Raw genomic sequence first — 18112 nt, 5'->3', positions numbered from 1 at the left:
TGTAAATTACTTGTAAACTAAAATCAAATATTTTTGGACCACTTTTTGGACTATATATAGAGCATGCATGCATGTTTCTCATGCAACATCGCTTAATCAACAAAGAAATGGAAAACAAGACCACACATACGATTCTATTTGAAAAAGGAAACAAATGGGCCGAATAAATATTAATGGGCCTGATTAAATGGGCACTATATCCAATTAAACTATGCTAAACAGAAACGTTATCTTTTCGAATAACACACAAACTCAACGTTGCCAGTGAAGTTCGCCGTCGCCGGAGCTCATGGATCGACCACCGTCGTTTACACCCTATCAAAATTCTAATCCGAAATTCTTCAACCACGCTTCTCCTTTTCAAAATCCTAACAATTTTACTCCATCGCTCCGGCGCCGATTCACGAGCTCTCCGGTATACTCTCTTCTTCTGTTGTCAGAATTTTCGTAGATTCTCTCTCGAAAAATCTAGCTTTTAGATCACTCTTCTATTCTCAGGACAAGCGGTTAGTCATTGGTTTTCAAATTAAAATTGATTTTTAGGTTCGGTATACATTGGTATTGAAATTAGAATTGATTTGCGGTTTGGTTTACACTGGTTTAGAGAAGAAAACAAACAAATTTTCACGCGATGGGAATTTTTGAGACTAGTGCGTCGATTGAAAAAGGCATGATTTCGAAAGGGGTATACCCACAGAATTGCTCTCACGCGCTCAACGCTCACTTTGTGCGAGTGGGTGTGAAATAGAGCCTTCTGATTGGCTTAGAAACTCTAAAAAAAGTGAAATAGTATACATGTTGCTAGCTCCTGTTGTTATTATTTAGTTTTTCGTTTCTTCTATCAATCTGATCAAAGTTCAGTTTTTTTTTTACATACAATTGATTCTAGATACTTGAGATCTGATGGTAATGATAATTTTAGATTTTTATGAGACTAGGCCACTCAGTACAGAGAAGAAATGAATGCACTTGGGCATAGAAATGTTACATCTGAACCACCTAGTGCTTCTGCTGCAATGTCATCTTCAAAAGCTATTAGTAAGCCAAAACTGTCCCAAGGTTCAAATATGCAGTGGATTAAAAAAGTCATCTAAAGTCGTCAAAAATGTCTCAACCTTCCACTTCTATCGATGAGGTCATTACAATATATATGATTTAAGTTTTAAAACATTGATTATATCCACTGGCATTATCCAATTCATGTTTCTGTTATCTTGTGCAGATGAGCTTCTCTTATGAGTTGTTTGTGAAACTTTATTGTGATAGAGTAGAATTACAGCCATTTGGCCTTGTGAACTTATGGAACAGGTACATCATTGACGAGGATGAAGAAAGGCACAACTTTGGACACAAAGGAGGTAACAAGGCCTGAAGCTTATTTAAGCCATATTTTTTTGCCTATACATTCATACAGCACAAAAAAGAGAAATTTTAACTGAATATAAGATTCTGCGAGCCATCAATTGGTTGGTCTCACTTGCTTCAAAAAAGCTGCTTACTTAAGAGTTTCTATTCATTTGCTGAGTTGGTTATCATCTGGTTAGGACGTTTAACTTGGTCAACACCTACTTGATCATCAACATTGAGTGAGTTCCTAGTGGTATGTAATGTCAGAGCTGGGACATGGATCAGGGATTCAGGGTCTTGGTATGGCTATTTACTGGAAGCATGATCTATCTCTTCTATGGCCGATCTCACAGCTTACTGAACAATGTGGTTTACGTTCCAACGACGACTTGAACCAGAAAACAACAGATCATCTTGCTTAAGATTGGTGGTTCAATGCAGCTGCTGAAGGGACTCGAGCTCAAGCTTTGTTGTTGATGAAGTAGCATCTAAAGAGAATTAAATAGTTTGGCACAGGAAGAGTAAACACAGGCCAATACATAAAACAACATGTCATGTACATCTTTTTGTCATTCGAAATGTCAATTTCGTTTTTGTTCTTCCTTTTTCCATTTCCAGTTATACAGCGTTTGCCAATATTGGCTAAATGATCTTAGAATTGCCAAGTCCATTTAATAACTCCAAACATAACAACAATTGGGAAAATTTTGACTATCTGCAGATAAAGAGTGCAAAATGCAGACACACACACACACATCTAAAAGTTGAACAGAAATCATCTAACTATGATTAAGTCAATAACAAGTAACCTAAATGGACTAACGAGTTTGCAAGAGAAGAGACAAGATAAAGAAAGGATGAAATGTCTGAGAATCTTCAAAAATATGCTGTATCCTTCCTCTCCACACCAGACTTGCCAACATATATATATATATAAGATTGGTGGTTCAATGCAGCAGAGTTTAAGGTACTCGAGCTCAAGCTTTGTTGTTGCTTGTAAAGGGACTATGTCCTCTTGTTTTCTTGTTGTCAAGCTTTTGTTGTTGCTTGTAAAGGGACTATGTGCTCCTGTTTTCTTGTTGAACCAGGCTACTTCTCTCATGACACATAGAGCAGCATTGGTCAACGTGTGCTGTATCAGTCAAGTCCTCAGAATCTGGCTTATGCTCCACAAACTGGTTCTGAAATTGGAGGAGCCAACCAAGATTGCCTGAAAAATTGCAAATACAAATTAAAAATTAAAAATACTGAAAAATCCCAACGGTTAGATTAATATCAAATCATCAATTAATGAAGCAAATATACTCTTAAGAAAATAAACCTTCTCTGCTTATAAATACAGAGTCTCACGCATTCTCATTCTCTTCTTCATTCTTGAGAAATAAAATATTCTCTTATTCACCGAAACAAAAATCTATTTCTCTTTTGAATACCTGATCGCCGATGATGATTCGTGATTGATTGTGTTGACCCAATCGAGGATGATTTCAGAACCTTAATTTCACCGGCGGAGAAAGAAGAGATCGGGGCAGTGAAAGCGAGGAGCACCAAAGAAGGATTTTGATTAGACTCTAACATGGGGAACGAAGAAGAGATCGGAGGAGAACCTAAGACGGTTTTGGATTAGACCATTCTCCCAGAAATTGCAAACACAAACACAAACTCAAATGACAACGGTTTTGTTTTCATGTGTTGATAATTAATTTACTGATTTATTTGTATGTGTTGACTTAAATTATTCTATTTATATTTTAATTAAATTATTTTTCTTTATAACTACAAATCATAAAAACAAAAAAAGGCTAAAACGTATATATCATATATCTTATTATGTTTATGTATCTAAACTTTTAACTATTAAAATTAACTCTAAAAAGGGGAAACGTATATGCAAACACAAACTCAAATGATTCGGTCAAATAAGTTTCAGACGTTAATAAATAAAAAGTAAAAGCACGAACGTCCCACAATTTTAAATCTTCTTGTATTGGACCTTGATTTTCCGTGTAAACTTGATCAACCTATTAACTATTATCTAGAGTAGATTTATTTTACTTGTAAACTAAAATCAAATGTTTTTGGACGACTCCGTGGTTATATATCGCATGCATGTTTCTCATGCAGCATCGCTTAATCCACAAAAAGGGGGGAAAAAAACACACGAACATTTCTGTTTGAGAGAAAAAAATTAATGGAAGGTCTTTTGCAGTTTCTATTAGCCAAAATCATTTTGTTGGCTTTAGCATCTTCGTTTGTATATTGTTACGACCCATCTCCTCTTCAAGACTACTGTGTTGCCACCAACGAAACTAATGGAGGTAATCTCCCTATGTGTTGCACGTACATGGCTCCTTTGATATTCTTCAATCTGGGTATTATGCCAAAAATCATATTGACATAATTATATCATTCAAACCTCAAAAGATTTGATTTGACGTTTTACGCAGTTTATGTAAATGGAGAGTTCTGCAAAGATCCAAAACGTGTAACAACCAATGATTTTTATACTTCCGGCCTAAACGTCCCCGGAAACACCATCATCGGGCCCGGCGCTAGAAACACCGTCGTGGATGTCGAAAGACTGCCTGGTCTCAACACTCTTGGGGTCGACATTGCCCGCTATGACTTTGCCCCGGGCGGTCTAGACCCACCTCACACACACCCGCGTGGCAGCCAGATCTTCTTAGTCATGAAGGGCAAGCTTTTCGTTGGTTTTGTGTCGTCAAATGAATACAACTACACGCTCTTCACCAAAGTTCTTTATCCGGGAGATGTATTTGTGTTTCCCAAAGGTTTGATACATTTTCATGCGAATATTGGGGAGACAAATGCCGTTGTGATTTCTGCGGGTGGGAGCCAAGACCCCGGTAGGATCATAATAGGTGATGCGGTTTTCGGATCAAAACCTTTGATTGATCCCAAGGTTTTGGCTAAAGCTTTTGCGTTGGACTACAACAAAGTGAAATATCTTCAGGCAGTGTTTTCTTGATGACATACTAGCTTAAGAGAATAATGATAAAATATAGTTATGCGAAATAATCCAATGATTATATAGATATATATGTATGAAGTAGGAAGTAAATAACAAAAAATGTGTGGGAAATATATATGTAAGAATGTCATGTGCTAATTAATTTAAAACAATTTGTAAGAAATTAATATAGTTAATGAATAAATAAGCCAATATATTTTAGTTTGAAATTTAAGAGGATGAGGATAGAGGAATAATAAAGAGGTTTGTGATCGCCTACTATTCCAATGGGCTTTGAATCAGAAAATTCAGAATCGTGGAATGTAAAATATATAAAACATGTTCCAAAACTTGACAATGTCCCAACGAAATCTTAATAACGCGGCACAAAACCGCTTTAAGGACGTATATATATATAGAAAAGACACATTGTGATACTTAAGAAAAAAAATCATCTCAATAACACAAAAAAGAACATAATCTAAGATTTATATCAGAAAATGCATGATTTATAGGTTTTAATAATTTTACATATTATATAAAGAGCACAATATTCTAAATGGCCACGCGGAAGCAAAACACTTCCACGTACACAGTAGAGGGGCACATTACTAAATTAAGGATTATATATGTTGTTCTCTCTGCATATTCCACTTATATTTTAAAAATGTGTTTTTAGTAGCTATTCCATATTGTAATTTAATTAAGATTAAGAAATGGCCATGTCTTAGTGTAAGTGGTAAAGGCATTTGATCTTCTAGCTCGCATGAAACAATGCCAACTTTGTTTGCTTAATTTCAACTTCCACTCTCGCATATGCAGCCATTGCTATATTCACATACTTGAACAATAATCACAACAAAAACTAATTAGTTGATAATTTTTCTTTAGTAGAGTTTGTGTGTAGCTTATGTTTATGATAATAACACTGTGGGTTTTTAATTTCTAAAGTTGAAAAATATGTGGTTTATGTTTTGATTGTGTGCAAGTATACATTTGTGTATGCTTGTATACATTGATCATCAAGCAAATTTAAATCATAATCACTTCTTCTCACGTTTTAAATTTTCAGGTAATTGTGGAAACTTCGGTTTCAACACTTCAATAGTTTGTATCATATTTCAAAATTTAAAGAATTATACCACATAATTAATGGAGTAAATTTGTTTCATAATTCAACAAAAACAATGAAGTTACGAGGAACCTAGCTAGCCCTCTCATAACGAACTTGATTCATAAATTTAAAATTAGTTCAAGAAAAGAAATTAGCAAATGATTTGTTTCAAACGTATATATTTACACGTTTTTTTATAACGATATTTGCATTTCATTCAAGATTTTTTTTTTTTTTTATAGTGATCAATTTCTCTTACAAATTGTAAACCCCAAACTAATCTAACATGAATATAGCAATTACATCTCCTTTTTTGGTGCAAAAAATACCAGTTACATCTTGTTATATATATATTATTTTATTTTAACATCTCATCATCATTATCATCTTCATCATACATCACATCTTGTTATATATGTTTACATTTTAAACTTACAAAAAAAAGTTAATAAATAAGAGAAACTCCATAAACGTTGCGACTTGCGACTTTATTTAACATGTTATATATTTATATATACATGTATATAAACTGCATACAATTAAACCTGCATGTGTTATGTGTTCAAACAGAAAAATGAATGCCAGGATTTCCAATATTTTTAAAATTTTACTTTTATTAGGTCTTGATATTTCCGTACAAACTCGATCAATCTATGTAAATTACTTGTAAACTAAAGTCAAATATTATTGGACCACTTTTTGGACTATATATAGCTCATGCATATGTTTCTCATGCAACATCGCTTAATCCACAAAGAAAGGGAAAACAAAACCGCACGAACAATTCTATTTGAAAAACAAAAAGATGAAATATCCTTTTCAGTGTTTTCTAGCTAAAATCATTTTGCTGGCTTTAGCATCTTCGTTTGTCTCTTGTTACGACCCATCTCCTCTTCAAGACTACTGTGTTGCCGTCCCCGAAAAAAACGGAGGTAATCTCTAATTATTGTTTTATACGTAAAACAATTAGTTTATACATAAGAATAACCCTATATTTTTTATGTTATTTGATATGGAAGACGATGTTATGATCATAAAACTTATTATATAACTTTCAAATTCAAGTCTACATTTCGTTCTTTTTTTTTATTTTATCGTAGTTTTCGTAAATGGAGAATTCTGCAAAGATCCAAAACTAGTAACATCAGATGATTTCTTTGCTTCTGGCCTTAACATCCCGGGAAACACCAACAAACGCCTTGGCTCCTTTGTGAACCCCGCTAATATCCCCGGTCTCAACACTCTTGGGGTCGGCATCGCCCGTATTGACTTTGCCCCTGGTGGTCTAATCCCACCGCACATACATCCACGCGCCTCCGAGATCATCTTAGTCATCAAGGGAAAGCTCCTAGTCGGTTTTGTATCGTCGAACGACTACAACTACACACTCTTCTCCAAAATTCTTTATCCCGGAGATGTGTTTGTTCATCCCATCGGATTGGTACAATTTCATGCAAACATAGGGAAGACAAATGCGGTTGCGATTGGGGCGGTTGGGAGCCAAAATCCTGGTTATATCTCGGTAGGTGATGCAGTTTTCGGGTCGAAGCCTCCGATTGACCCAAAGATTTTGGCTAAAGCTTTTGCGTTGGACATCAATATAGTAAGATATCTTCGAAAAGTGTTTTCTCCTCAAGATGATATCGTTAATGATTAAGAAATAAGTTGATGGTTATACAACAGATAAAATATATACTAATAAAGGGTAAGAAATACAGATTAAAAATGAATGTGTGGGAAATAACTACGAAAGTGTGTGTAATATGTAAATGTAACAGTTTAATGAATAAATATACACAAATCTTGTATTTAAAATTTAGGAGAACAGGACTTGGGGCTTATAAATACGTTTGTGATCCTGTTTAAGAAGAGTTTGAATCAGAATCATGAAATGTGAAAGATTAAACATCTCGTTTTCTTGTCACAGTTCACAACGTTTTTTATTACTCTATCGACTTACGATGAATATTTTAAGAAAAATAAATATGGGCCGAATAAAGACACTAATGGGCCTAATTAAATGGGCAGTATATCCAATTAAGTAGTAAACAGAAACGTTTCGTTTCGAATCACACACAAACTCACAACGTTTCTGTGAAGCTCGCCGTCACCGTCGCCGGAACTCATGGATCGACCACCGTCGTTGCCACACTATCAAAACCCTAATCCGAACCTCTTCTACCACTATCCTCCTCCAAATTCTAATCCTAATTTCTTCTTCCGACCTCCTCCACCTCCTCTTCAAAATCCTAACAATTACTCCATCGTTCCGTCTCCGCCGCCGATTCGCGAGCTCTCCGGTACACTCTCTTCTTTAAAATCCCTGTTGTCAGAATGTCAAAGAACCTTAGATTCTCTCTCGCAAAATCTAGCTTTAGATCACTCTTCTCTTCTCCAGAAGGACGAAAATGGCTGTTTTGTTCGTTGCCCTTTTGATTCAAATCACTTTATGCCACCTGAAGCTCTCTTTCTTCATTCACTTCGTTGCCCAAATACTCTTGACCTCATTCATCTTCTTGAATCCTTTAGTAGTTACCGGAACACGCTCGAGTTACCATGTGAACTACAGTTGAACAACGGTGATGGTGATCTCTGTATCTCTTTAGATGACTTGGCCGATTTTGGGAGCAATTTCTTCTACCGAGATTGTCCAGGAGCTGTTAAATTCTCTGAGCTCGATGGAAAAAAACGAACTTTAACACTTCCTCATGTTCTATCTGTGGAATGTAGCGATTTTGTAGGTTCTGATGAGAAGGTGAAAAAGATTGTCTTGGATAAATGCTTAGGAGTCTTACCGTCTGATCTTTGTGCAATGAAGAATGAGATTGATCAATGGAGGGATTTCCCAAGTTCGTATTCCTCTAGTGTTCTTTCTTCGATTGTGGGTTCAAAAGTGGTTGAAATAAGTGCATTGAGGAAATGGATTCTGGTTAATTCGACGAGATATGGTGTTATAATTGATACATTCATGAGGGATCATATATTCTTACTCTTTCGGTTGTGTCTCAAATCTGCTGTGAAAGAAGCTTGTGGATTTAGGATGGAGTCTGATGCTACTGATGTTGGTGAGCAGAAGATTATGAGCTGCAAGAGTAGTACATTTGAGTGTCCAGTCTTCATTCAAGTCTTGTCTTGGTTAGCTTCTCAACTTGCTGTCTTGTATGGAGAAGGAAATGGGAAGTTTTTTGCTTTGGACATGTTTAAACAGTGCATAGTAGAATCTGCCTCTCAGGTAATGTTGTTCCGGTTAGAAGGAACTAGATCTAAATGCTCTGGAGTTGTCGAGGATTTGGATGATGCAAGGTTGAGAAATAAGGATGTGATCATGGAGAAGCCCTTTGAGAATAGTTCAGGTGGGGAATGTGGCAAAACTTTGGACAGTCCACAGGTGATATCTGTGTCCCGTGTTTCAGCAGCTGTTGCAGCTTTGTATGAAAGATCCTTGCTTGAAGAAAAAATAAGGGCAGTTCGATATGCCCAACCACTAACGAGATATCAGCGGTAGGTTTGAAATCTTTCAAAGGCGATTCTGTTTTGCCGACTTGATTTTTAGTTTATGAAAGCATCATTTCATGTTTGCATTTGAGTTTGATTCCTCATGATGTCTCTGTCTGTCAATCTGTAGGGCGGCTGAGCTTGGTTTTATGACAGCTAAAGCTGATGAGGAACGGAATAGACGTTGTAGCTACCGACCTATTATTGATCATGATGGTCGTCCGAGACAACGCTCATTAAATCAGGTTAATACTCAACTAACTGTTATCTAACATTAAGTAAACAAATATTACTGTAGGGAACTTTTATTGAAGGTACTGAAATACATATATTTTACTGTCTATAATGTGTAGGATATGGATAAAATGAAGACAAGGGAAGAGCTTTTAGCTGAAGAGAGAGATTATAAGCGTCGTCGAATGTCATACCGTGGAAAGAAGGTGAAACGAACGCCTCGACAGGTAAGAGCTGTTTCCTTTTCATGAATGACAATCACAAATTCCAGTGTTTTGAATGTGCTACAAAATGCTCAATGTTTGGACAATCTCATTGAAATTTTGTTGGAAAAAGTGTAGTTATATGCTGACTCTACTATTGTCTTGTCGAGGCATTTTGCAGATTTTGTGAAAAAAATTGGTCCTTGCTAAATTCATACTTTTAGTTATGACCACCCTTCAGTTAGCAATAAACTTATACTATCCTCTTCTTCCAGTGAGTTTTCTCCTTCTTTTGTCTTGTAGGTCTTACATGATATGATAGAAGAATATACAGAAGAAATTAAGCTAGCAGGAGGTATTGGATGTTTTGAGAAAGGAATGCCATTACAATCCCGGTCTCCTATAGGCAACGACCAGAAAGAAAGTGACTTTGGATACAGTATACCATCAACAGATAAGCAATGGAAAGGAGAGAACCGTGCAGATATTGAATATCCAATCGATAATAGACAAAATTCAGATAAAGTAAAGCGACATGATGAGTATGATTCAGGTAGCTCGCAGAGACAGCAGAGTCACAGATCATATAAGCACAGTGATCGAAGAGATGACAAGCTCCGTGATCGAAGAAAGGACAAGCACAATGATCGAAGAGATGACGAATTCACAAGGACCAAACGACATAGCATTGAAGGGGAATCTTATCAAAACTACAGATCATCTCGTGAGAAGAGTTCTTCAGATTATAAGACCAAAAGGGATGATCCTTATGACCGCCGCAGTCAGCAACCTAGGAATCAAAATTTGTTTGAAGATAGATACATACCAACAGAAAAAGAGTGAACTTAAAAGAAGGTAAGTCATTTTAAAACTCTCTCTCTATCACCGTGTGGGCTGGTCTGACTTTGAAATGGGGTGGTTTATTCCGATGATCTTGCAGTAAAAGTGTACCTGGAGCATCAGCAATTATGTGTGAATCCGTATCCTCTTTTGTATCCTTAACCAAATTTTTACCTTCTCTTATACATCTCACTTGGTGATACTCTCAAATTTCCAGCTGTCTAGATTCACTGTAGTTACCATTCCCGTCTAGATATGTTTTCAGTTTCTTTTTCGTCTATGGTTGTGACAGATTGAAGTTAATTGAAGTATGTTTTTGCTGTGAACAAGCCATGAGCCGTGAGATTGCTGGGAAGAAATGGTAAACTCCACAAGTGTTTGTAATTGTGAGAGACTGCAATGTTTTAACTTTTAAGTCTGTTGTTACTTTACAACAGAACACCAGTTCAGGTGATGTAACCCTTACTGATGTACCTTCTGTTAATATTACACACTATTACAGTATTACTTATACCAACAAAAACAAACACTGTAACAAAAAGTTAAGCTTAAAAAACCCAACGAATAACGTGTGACAGCTGAAGAGAAACTTGCAACGCAAGTAACTGAAACTAAGTCTCTACTAGATCTCTCCTTCCTCCTTCTCTTCCAGTTCCCGCCTGTGATCATCACTTCTTAAAACCAGATCAAGCTCGTTAAGACACCGAGTTCTTGCCAGATAAGATCCACCACAGAGTTTCACCATCTCCTTCTCAGTTTCCAAGTGATCTTCAAAATTGGATTTGGCTTCTTCTTTCTTCTTCCAACTTCTCTCGTGCAAGCCGTTCCTCACGTACCACTTTCAACCTGGCGGCTCTCGTGTCAAACTAAAGATATATAATTAGTGGACTTAATTTTTCTAATAGTATACCTTGTGTGTAGCTTATGTATGTGATTATTATAACAGCGTTTTTAAATGTGCGGTTAATGTGTGATTAATGTCTTGGTTGTGTGCAAGTATAATATGTTCATCCCAAAATTCCAAATTTTCCTATATTGGACCTTGATTTTTTCGTAGAAACTAGGTCAAGCTATTATGTGATTAATTTACTACTTGTAAGCTAAATAATATGTTTTTAGACGACTTGGGCTGTATATATAGCGCATGCATTGTTCTCATGCATCATCGCTCAATCCACAACATAAAAGGGAAAAAAACCACACAAACATTTTATTAGAATATAATGAAAGGTCTTGTTCAGTTTCTTGTAGCTAAAATCATCTTGTTGGTTTTAGCATCTACATTTGTACATTGTTACGATCCAAATCCTCTCCAAGACTACTGTGTTGCCACCAACGGAACTAATAGAGGTAATCTCTCTCTGTGTTGCACGTACATGGCTCCTTTGATATTATACGGAAAATCATATATAGCCTAAAGATATATCTACAGCTGAAACCCAATATAGGTTCTCAAGAATCTCAACCAGTGGTAGATTCATTAATAACCATATAAAAATATTTTAATCATATAATCGAGTCTGATTGAGTAATTTCTGTTACAAGTTAAATATTAAAGTTTTATCTCACAGATAGTAATGTAACAAATTATATCATTCAAAACTCAAAACCCTTAATTTGTATTATTTTTTCGCAGTTTTTGTGAATGGAAAGTTTTGTAAAGATCCAAAACTAGTAACTGCCAATGATTTTTTTTATTCTGGCCTAAACATTCCCGGAAACACCAGCAACCGCCTTGGTGCATCGGTCACCGATGTTGATGTCAGAAGAATCCCTGGTCTCAACACTCTTGGCATTGCCATTGCCCGCTTGGATTTCGCCCCCGGCGGTCAACTTCCACCGCACATACATCCACGTGCCTCCCAGATCATCTTAGTCCTCAAGGGACAGCTCTCGGTCGGATTTGTGTCGTCGAACGACTACAACTATACGCTCTTTTCCAAGATTCTTTACCCCGGAGATGTGTTTGCTTTTCCCATCGGTTTGGTACAGTTCCATGCTAACACTGGGAAGACACATGCGGTTGCGATTGGCGTAGTCGGGAGTCAAGACCCCGGTGTGATCCCAATAGGTGACGCGGTTTTCGGGTCGAATCCTTTGATTGATCCAAAGCTTTTGGCTAAAGCTTTTGCGTTGGACGTGAACATAGTGCGTCATGTTCAGAGGGTGTTTTCTTCCGAAGGTTACATAGTTAAATAGTTCTATAGGATATCAATAAACCATATTTGTGATATTTGAACAAGAATCTAAAGTATGTAAGTATTGAAAATACATGGATTTAGATAATTTACTACTACTGATTACATACGAAATTGTTTTTGTCTATTACATGCGAAATAGATTTTGGTCTAAACCTGGATAGGGAAAAGGAAACTAACTGGATTTAGATTTACTAGTTATCCCAATAACAAAAAACGTAAATAATATTTCCACACTTCAATAAAAACCAATGATCAATTTTTAGTTCACTTTTCTTACGTTTATATGAAGTTAATGTAACCCATGAGGGTTAGGTTACGTGTGACAAAAGAAAATTATGTATTTCAAGAAGAAACCAAAGACGACATCACTCGTTTGAAACTCTGGGGACGATGACCAGAGCCATTACTGATCATCTCAGAAGAACCATCAATGGCTAGTCCTTTACCACCAAAACACAAGTATCTGTTCATAAATGATCCCTGTTTCTTCATGGCAGGTGTTCTTCGCCCTAATTCCGAAGAAAACGTCTGAAACGGCGTCGAACAAGCCGACGACGGAGCTCGAGAGTAATCGGATACAGCCGGAGGAGAAAACACGAACCTCGGAGATTCCTGAACCACCACTCCTTTCATTAACCCTTGTGTGAATTTAAGTCTCACCGATAAACTCGGAAGATCACCACTCTCTGTTCTCATCGGAAACGCTTTTCCTCTGCTACAAGACGACGGAGAATACATCTCTCTGAGAGGAACACGACGGTTGTTAACATCTCCGGATAAACGACGATTTTCTTCTGATTCTTCCCTCTTCGCCCACCGTAAAAGAAGCTTAAGACGCGCTCCTGTACCGCCGCCACCGCGGCGTTTGCGTTTCGAATGCGTCGAAATTTCAGTTGAACACTCACTAATTCCATCAAAACTCTCTCTGTCTGGACTTAATTCAGCGTTTGCAGCGGTTTTATCTGTTCTCGCCGCCGTAAATAGAAAGATCTCAGAATCAGATATCTCAAACGACGTTCCTGGACTACCGCAGAATCCATAACGCTCTTCTCTCAACCGCGAAACTTTCTCACCGCAGTTTGATCTTCCACCGGCGGATACAAGCCGTTTGATCAACAAATCAGAAACCACCGTTTGAGGCGTTTGTCGTTTAAGCAAATCAACGGCTGTCATTCCATAAGAATCAACGACGTTAAGATCAACGCCAGGGATTCTCATCAGAATCTCAACGACGTCAGGTCTAACGGCGTTAAGATTATCCATCACAGCTAAATGAATCACAGTTCTTCCGTTACAATTTCTAACGTTGACAATCTCAGAAAAGTCAACGGACCAGCTTCTTGAGACTAACATCTTCAAAAGCTCCATCTGCCGATCTAACCGCTTAAACCCAGACGCAGCAAAACCAGACACGACCGTGTGAAGAAACGTGTCACCATCTCCATTAACAATGGAAATCAACGGTGGAGATTCGTTTATAAGAGCTTCCACTACATCTAAATGACCCTTGTAAGCTGCTATATGCAACGCTGTGTTTCCATGGCTGTCTTTAACCTCCATGATTGAATCATACTTCGATATAAGATACTTCACCACCTACATTATATTCATAAATCAATATATGTATATGTAAGTAAGTATTTGATTATGTGTGCTCTGTGTTCTTTACTTGGATTTGAGCTCTGCTAGAAGCAGAGTGTAACAGAGTAGAACCATAAGCATCTCTGAGTTTTGCAACGGCGTCGTATTTGTTAGCGAGTAAGAGTTCATCGAGGATTGCCACGTGTCCGCCTCTCGCCGCACTGTGGACCCCTCTTTTAACCATCTCTTCTTTGACTATTAACTGTTTCTCTGTTAATTTTTCGCCGTCGATTTCTTCGACGCCGGCGATATCAGCCGGTAACAACGCGAAATCGAGGAGAAGACGGAAAACGTCGTCGCTTCGTCCTCGTGCCGCCGCGTAGAGGATATCAGTGACGCCGTACTCTCCTTCTCCGAACACGAGAAGCGGATCTCTCTCTAAAAGCTTTTTAACGAATTCTAAATCTCCAGCTGAAGCGGCTGTGTACAGCAGCCAGCCACCGTAGCCAGCTCTGATGAGGGAATTGTCTCCGTTTCCGATTTCGCACTCTTCCAATAGCCTTCTCGCGACGCGGGAGCGGTTTAGAGCCACATGGAAGTTATTTCCGTCTCCGTCGTCCCAGACGGTTTCGAGGCGGCGGATACGGCGGAGGGAGGTGAGTTTTACGAGAAGGTTTGTATCTTGATGAAGCAGCTCGATGACGACGTCGTATAAACCATTTGCGGCGGCGCAATCGATTGGTGAAGCGTACCACCACTGGTCTCCGGTACTTTCCCACCGGAGAGGAAATATCGGCGGTGGCATTTCCGGTCTAGAAAATTATCCGGGTCTTCTTCGGTTTTAGTGAACCAAACCAATGAATCTCAAAGGAAACAGAGCTAACGAGAAAACAGAGGAAGTGGATTATAAAGATGAATTTGAGTGGTTTGAAATCAAAGAAGTTTTTTTGAACGACGAACACAAAGTGATGAAGCAGAAGACAACAAAAAGGAGAAACCTTTGAAGATTGTGTTGTTGTGGCGAAGACGGAACTTGTGTGTGTGTTTCACCAGAAAAAGAAAAAAATAGTATTTTTGGGAGCATCGACAATATGCAGATTCCATCCCCGTGAGTGGACCATATCTGACGGGATTTATCCTTTTTTTCTAATCAATTAAGCATGTTATTATGATCCTGAAAAAGTTTTGTATTATTCTGATTTCTGAAAGGCTGTTGATTTTTCAGCAAGAAAGAAGAATGTGTAAGTATATTAAAATCTAGCAAGAATTTTGGTTATGGTTCCCTTTTGCAGTAAAAAAATAAAAATAATCTGTTATTCAGTAAAGTTTAAAATGTTTAAGAAGTGTGTAAGCAATAATTGAATGATGCTTCATCAAATTAGACGCATCCCTGGTTTGGTTGGAAACAGACGTGGATGTATTATTATTGATACTAGTAGTTTTGTTATTTCGTGCATAATAAATCGACATGTAAATTGCTCTGCCTCTAAATTAATACATAAATTTCGAACAATGTAGACCAAAGAAAAAGTGCCCACTTGTGGCAGCTAACATTTGAGGGCCCTTAATAATAATATCTAATCAATAATTCGTAGTTAAAGCTTAACCATCTTATGAAGTTGAAGAAGACTACTCAAATTTATTTTCTATTAATAATTTCAAAAATATCCCAAAAAATATATTTTGTTTTGTTTGGGGTAATATGGATCTACCTTTCTGTCGGTGTGAACTGTGAAGTGTGGACGCATCCAAATGCACATGTATTTGTCCATAAACTCAATGCTCATTACAAAAAAAAATATGCTCTTGGATCCCACACTTGTGTAAACTCTCCCATAAATTAGTCTTGATGTGAATAAGCCTGCCATAACTCTAGATCTTGAGATGTCTCGAGACCTTTGCAAAGATCGAGTCAAAACAGAAAACAAACAAAACTTGCCTAACCTCTTATCATCAAGAATGTGTCAGATCAATCAACTCCAGAGTTCCAATCTTAACAACTTTTCATGAATACGAAGTCCAAGTTTCTTGTCCATATCCATTGACCAACGAACTTGAAATCTACACTACAATGTGGTTGAATAAACAACACAATGAACATCTTTATGCATGATCTGGTCTTGTCTTCTTTCGCAAGCATGAAGAGACCACTTCTCATCCCAATCTGCGAAGTAACAGTCAAGTCGTCATAATAACTAATAAACCTCACTTTACAGGTGCAGTAAGTTTCACAGTCTTCATAATGTGTTCGATTCTCTCAGCTGATTCATGCATATTCTTCTTCTTGACCTCTTCCAAGAGCAGCAAACAAGTGCGGTGCCTCGGCGTGATATCTTGGCTAATCATCTCTTCGAATAGACAATACGCCCACTCACACATATTAGCTCTGCATAACCTCTGTATCAGAAAAGTATAAGTCGACTCATCGAGGCTGAGATGATGTTTAGTCACCATCTCTTTCAATAGTTTCCCAACCTCAACAACATCTCCTCTCTTAAAACAAGATCTCAGCAGGGGTTGATACGTATGAACATCGGGATTACAAAGGTTTGAACTTTCCATTTCCTTGAGAAGCTCAATCGCCTTATCTTCCTCATCGTGATGACAATACATAGCAATCATAGAGTTATAGGTAGATGTATTAATGGAAACACCAAGCTCTGGCATCTCGACTCTGAAAACCCGCTCAGCTTCTTCTAACCGACCAGCTCGAGCAAGCGTGTGAATCAAACAGTTGTAGAAAAGAGAATCGGGTTTACAGCCGGATCTTTTCATCCTTGTAGCAACCCGTAAAGCCTCCTCAAACTCTTTCTGTGCATTAAGAGAAGACATAATAGTTGTGTAAGTAATAGAATTCGGAGGAGACCCATTAGCTTCCATCTCACTTAGCATTTCATAGACCTTAATAAACTCAAACTGCTGGCAATAACACCTTATAATCGTCGTATAGCTAATAACACAAGGACGAAAACCATGACCTTTCATCTCTTGGATCGTCCAAAGAGCTTCCTCAACTCTATTTGCCTTACACCAACCATGAATGAAGATATTAAACGTATGAGCATTTGGTGTAATATGTGACTTCAGCTGTAGCAAAACTACTCGGGCCTGCTCCACTCTTTTCTCCTTGCAAAGCGTATCGAGCAGTAAGTTCATCGACTCCGTGTTCTTCTCCAATCCAAATTCACCCAACCTATCAAATATTCCCACAGCTTCTTCCCACTCCCCTGCACCAGCAAATCTCCTCATGATCTTAGCAACTGTATTCAAAGTAACAAGTTTATCTCCTCTCATTCTCTCCACAAACTCCTTCATCCGATCCCATTTCTTCGCCTTGCCGAGAATATCCACAGCCATATCATAAGCATCACTCGAATGTTTATGCCCTTTACAAGACTCAGCCCATTTCAAAATACCAAGCGCAGATCTCCAGTCATCTCTAAACCTATGAAGCAGCTTATGAACCAAACCATCAGAAAGATTGACTCTTTTACAGATTTCATCGCTAGATAGACGTTTAAAAACATCATCTTCACTATCTCTATCACCGTCTCTACCTACAATAACATTCCATATCTCCTCAGACTGTGAATATTCATCAAGTGTCTCAGGTAATTGCTCCGAAGCAGTAGAGAGATTCTTGATAAACGTAGAGAAAATAGCGATAGAAGACGAAGAAGGATTAAGGCGTAACAAGGTGTTTCCAATGCGATTTTGAATAAGCCAAGACATTAAATCTAAAACCCAGAACAGGGTTCTTCAACTGCAACCATAGGAAAATCAAATTTTTATCATCATCAATGAAATTTGAATCTTACTAGTGACATATGACGAAAATAAGTTAGACATGAAACTCAAAGATCGTACCTGAAAGATGGAGCAAAGGGAAATTGTGAAAATGACGACGGCCTCTTGCCGGAGAAATTTGAGGAGGACTAATCGCAAGAGAAGGGTTTACGGCCCAAAGTTGGGCTCTCTGGTTTTGGAAGCGTTTTACACCGTCTGGTTTGAAAAACCGGTTAGGCTTTGTGTTTGACCAACTGGGCTTTGGCATTGGGCCTTCTTGTGTCGTATATCAACGACCTCCCCATTTTTTCGATGCGGATGTGTACAAATAATTGAAGTG

At 37.8% G+C, this 18112-nt stretch overlaps 8 protein-coding genes, 1 long non-coding RNA gene and 1 other non-coding gene across 14 annotated transcripts; 7 read left to right on the top strand and 3 right to left on the bottom strand.

Moving 5' to 3' along the window:
- The first annotated feature begins 74 nt into the window (after positions 1-74).
- Positions 75-1560, top strand: AT3G01405. The gene is made up of 3 exons (NR_143890.1): positions 75-415; positions 923-1135; positions 1223-1560. It is a non-coding gene; the product is annotated as an uncharacterized misc_RNA (transcript).
- AT3G01425 lies at positions 365-1074 on the top strand. The gene is made up of 2 exons (NR_140831.1): positions 365-506; positions 955-1074. It is a non-coding gene; the product is annotated as an other RNA (long non-coding RNA).
- Positions 1561-1607: 47 nt separating the features above from the next.
- AT3G04184 (uncharacterized protein) lies at positions 1608-1769 on the top strand (the record flags this gene model as incomplete). Its single annotated transcript, NM_001125098.1, has 1 exon — positions 1608-1769. One exon carries the CDS (start codon positions 1608-1610, stop codon positions 1767-1769), a length of 162 nt encoding a protein of 53 aa, NP_001118570.1.
- A 555-nt stretch (positions 1770-2324) lies between these two features.
- On the bottom strand, positions 2325-3029 carry AT3G04181 (uncharacterized protein). The gene is made up of 2 exons (NM_001125097.2): positions 2781-3029; positions 2325-2557 (listed from the first exon to the last, which is right to left on the bottom strand). The coding sequence occupies exons 1-2, from the start codon at positions 2923-2925 to the stop codon at positions 2406-2408; spliced, it is 297 nt and encodes a 98-aa protein (NP_001118569.1). The 5' UTR covers positions 2926-3029; the 3' UTR covers positions 2325-2405.
- A 402-nt stretch (positions 3030-3431) lies between these two features.
- AT3G04180 (RmlC-like cupins superfamily protein) lies at positions 3432-4379 on the top strand. Its single transcript, NM_111289.3, has 2 exons — positions 3432-3665; positions 3795-4379. The coding sequence occupies exons 1-2, from the start codon at positions 3539-3541 to the stop codon at positions 4334-4336; spliced, it is 669 nt and encodes a 222-aa protein (NP_187068.1). The 5' UTR covers positions 3432-3538; the 3' UTR covers positions 4337-4379.
- A 1809-nt stretch (positions 4380-6188) lies between these two features.
- AT3G04170 (RmlC-like cupins superfamily protein) lies at positions 6189-7233 on the top strand. Its single transcript, NM_111288.2, has 2 exons — positions 6189-6364; positions 6533-7233. Exons 1-2 carry the CDS (start codon positions 6238-6240, stop codon positions 7087-7089), a joined length of 684 nt encoding a protein of 227 aa, NP_187067.1. The 5' UTR covers positions 6189-6237; the 3' UTR covers positions 7090-7233.
- A 272-nt stretch (positions 7234-7505) lies between these two features.
- On the top strand, positions 7506-10765 carry AT3G04160 (U11/U12 small nuclear ribonucleoprotein). 3 transcript variants are annotated; one of them, NM_001202875.1, is made up of 6 exons: positions 7508-8933; positions 8996-9041; positions 9098-9172; positions 9281-9388; positions 9668-10219; positions 10305-10707. In NM_001202875.1, the coding sequence occupies exons 1-5, from the start codon at positions 7558-7560 to the stop codon at positions 10205-10207; spliced, it is 2145 nt and encodes a 714-aa protein (NP_001189804.1). In that variant the 5' UTR covers positions 7508-7557; the 3' UTR covers positions 10208-10219; positions 10305-10707. The 3 variants fall into 3 exon arrangements, with proteins under 3 accessions (NP_187066.1, NP_001326557.1, NP_001189804.1); NM_111287.3 differs by lacking the exon at positions 8996-9041 and having other exon boundaries at positions 7506-8933; positions 9058-9172; positions 10305-10765; NM_001337505.1 differs by lacking the exon at positions 8996-9041 and having other exon boundaries at positions 7506-8933; positions 9058-9172; positions 9668-10765.
- A 620-nt stretch (positions 10766-11385) lies between these two features.
- Positions 11386-12437, top strand: AT3G04150 (RmlC-like cupins superfamily protein; the record flags this gene model as incomplete). Of its 2 annotated transcripts, NM_001202874.1 has the most annotated exons (3): positions 11386-11554; positions 11637-11675; positions 11841-12437. In NM_001202874.1, the coding sequence occupies exons 1-3, from the start codon at positions 11428-11430 to the stop codon at positions 12401-12403; spliced, it is 729 nt and encodes a 242-aa protein (NP_001189803.1). In that variant the 5' UTR covers positions 11386-11427. The 2 variants fall into 2 exon arrangements, with proteins under 2 accessions (NP_001189803.1, NP_187065.1); NM_111286.2 differs by lacking the exon at positions 11637-11675 and having other exon boundaries at positions 11841-12403.
- On the bottom strand, positions 12438-15338 carry AT3G04140 (Ankyrin repeat family protein). Its single transcript, NM_111285.4, has 2 exons — positions 14075-15338; positions 12438-14001 (listed from the first exon to the last, which is right to left on the bottom strand). Exons 1-2 carry the CDS (start codon positions 14789-14791, stop codon positions 12748-12750), a joined length of 1971 nt encoding a protein of 656 aa, NP_187064.1. The 5' UTR covers positions 14792-15338; the 3' UTR covers positions 12438-12747.
- A 97-nt stretch (positions 15339-15435) lies between these two features.
- Positions 15436-18082, bottom strand: AT3G04130 (Tetratricopeptide repeat (TPR)-like superfamily protein). Of its 2 annotated transcripts, NM_111284.3 has the most exons (3): positions 17854-17971; positions 15931-17749; positions 15436-15847 (listed from the first exon to the last, which is right to left on the bottom strand). In NM_111284.3, exon 2 carries the CDS (start codon positions 17716-17718, stop codon positions 16192-16194), a length of 1527 nt encoding a protein of 508 aa, NP_566222.1. In that variant the 5' UTR covers positions 17719-17749; positions 17854-17971; the 3' UTR covers positions 15436-15847; positions 15931-16191. The 2 variants fall into 2 exon arrangements, with proteins under 2 accessions (NP_566222.1, NP_001030630.1); NM_001035553.2 differs by having other exon boundaries at positions 15469-17749; positions 17854-18082.
- Positions 18083-18112: the final 30 nt, after the last annotated feature.

This window comes from Arabidopsis thaliana, chromosome 3, assembly GCF_000001735.4.
Source record: "Arabidopsis thaliana chromosome 3, partial sequence".
In the NCBI taxonomy this organism is placed as follows: Eukaryota; Viridiplantae; Streptophyta; class Magnoliopsida; order Brassicales; family Brassicaceae; genus Arabidopsis; species Arabidopsis thaliana.
This window is presented reverse-complemented; position numbering and strand designations above follow the sequence as displayed.

What these genes read in the sequence shown, in the direction of transcription:
- AT3G04180 (NM_111289.3), top strand. Translation starts at nt 3,539, where the DNA reads ATGGAAGGTCTTTTGCAGTTTCTATTAGCCAAAATCATTTTGTTGGCT. An exon ending in CACCAACGAAACTAATGGAG is followed by an intron (nt 3,666 to 3,794) that starts GTAATCTCCCTA and finishes CGTTTTACGCAG; the next exon opens with TTTATGTAAATGGAGAGTTC.
- AT3G04170 (NM_111288.2), top strand. Translation starts at nt 6,238, where the DNA reads ATGAAATATCCTTTTCAGTGTTTTCTAGCTAAAATCATTTTGCTGGCT. An exon ending in CGTCCCCGAAAAAAACGGAG is followed by an intron (nt 6,365 to 6,532) that starts GTAATCTCTAAT and finishes ATTTTATCGTAG; the next exon opens with TTTTCGTAAATGGAGAATTC.
- AT3G04140 (NM_111285.4), bottom strand. Translation starts at nt 14,791, where the DNA reads ATGCCACCGCCGATATTTCCTCTCCGGTGGGAAAGTACCGGAGACCAG. An exon ending in CTAGCAGAGCTCAAATCCAA is followed by an intron (nt 14,002 to 14,074) that starts GTAAAGAACACA and finishes AATATAATGTAG; the next exon opens with GTGGTGAAGTATCTTATATC.
- AT3G04160 (NM_001202875.1), top strand. Translation starts at nt 7,558, where the DNA reads ATGGATCGACCACCGTCGTTGCCACACTATCAAAACCCTAATCCGAAC. An exon ending in TGATTCCTCATGATGTCTCT is followed by an intron (nt 9,042 to 9,097) that starts GTCTGTCAATCT and finishes AAAGCTGATGAG; the next exon opens with GAACGGAATAGACGTTGTAG. An exon ending in GACAACGCTCATTAAATCAG is followed by an intron (nt 9,173 to 9,280) that starts GTTAATACTCAA and finishes TATAATGTGTAG; the next exon opens with GATATGGATAAAATGAAGAC.
- AT3G04181 (NM_001125097.2), bottom strand. Translation starts at nt 2,925, where the DNA reads ATGTTAGAGTCTAATCAAAATCCTTCTTTGGTGCTCCTCGCTTTCACT. An exon ending in GAATCATCATCGGCGATCAG is followed by an intron (nt 2,558 to 2,780) that starts GTATTCAAAAGA and finishes GCAATTTTTCAG; the next exon opens with GCAATCTTGGTTGGCTCCTC.
- AT3G04130 (NM_001035553.2), bottom strand. Translation starts at nt 17,718, where the DNA reads ATGTCTTGGCTTATTCAAAATCGCATTGGAAACACCTTGTTACGCCTT.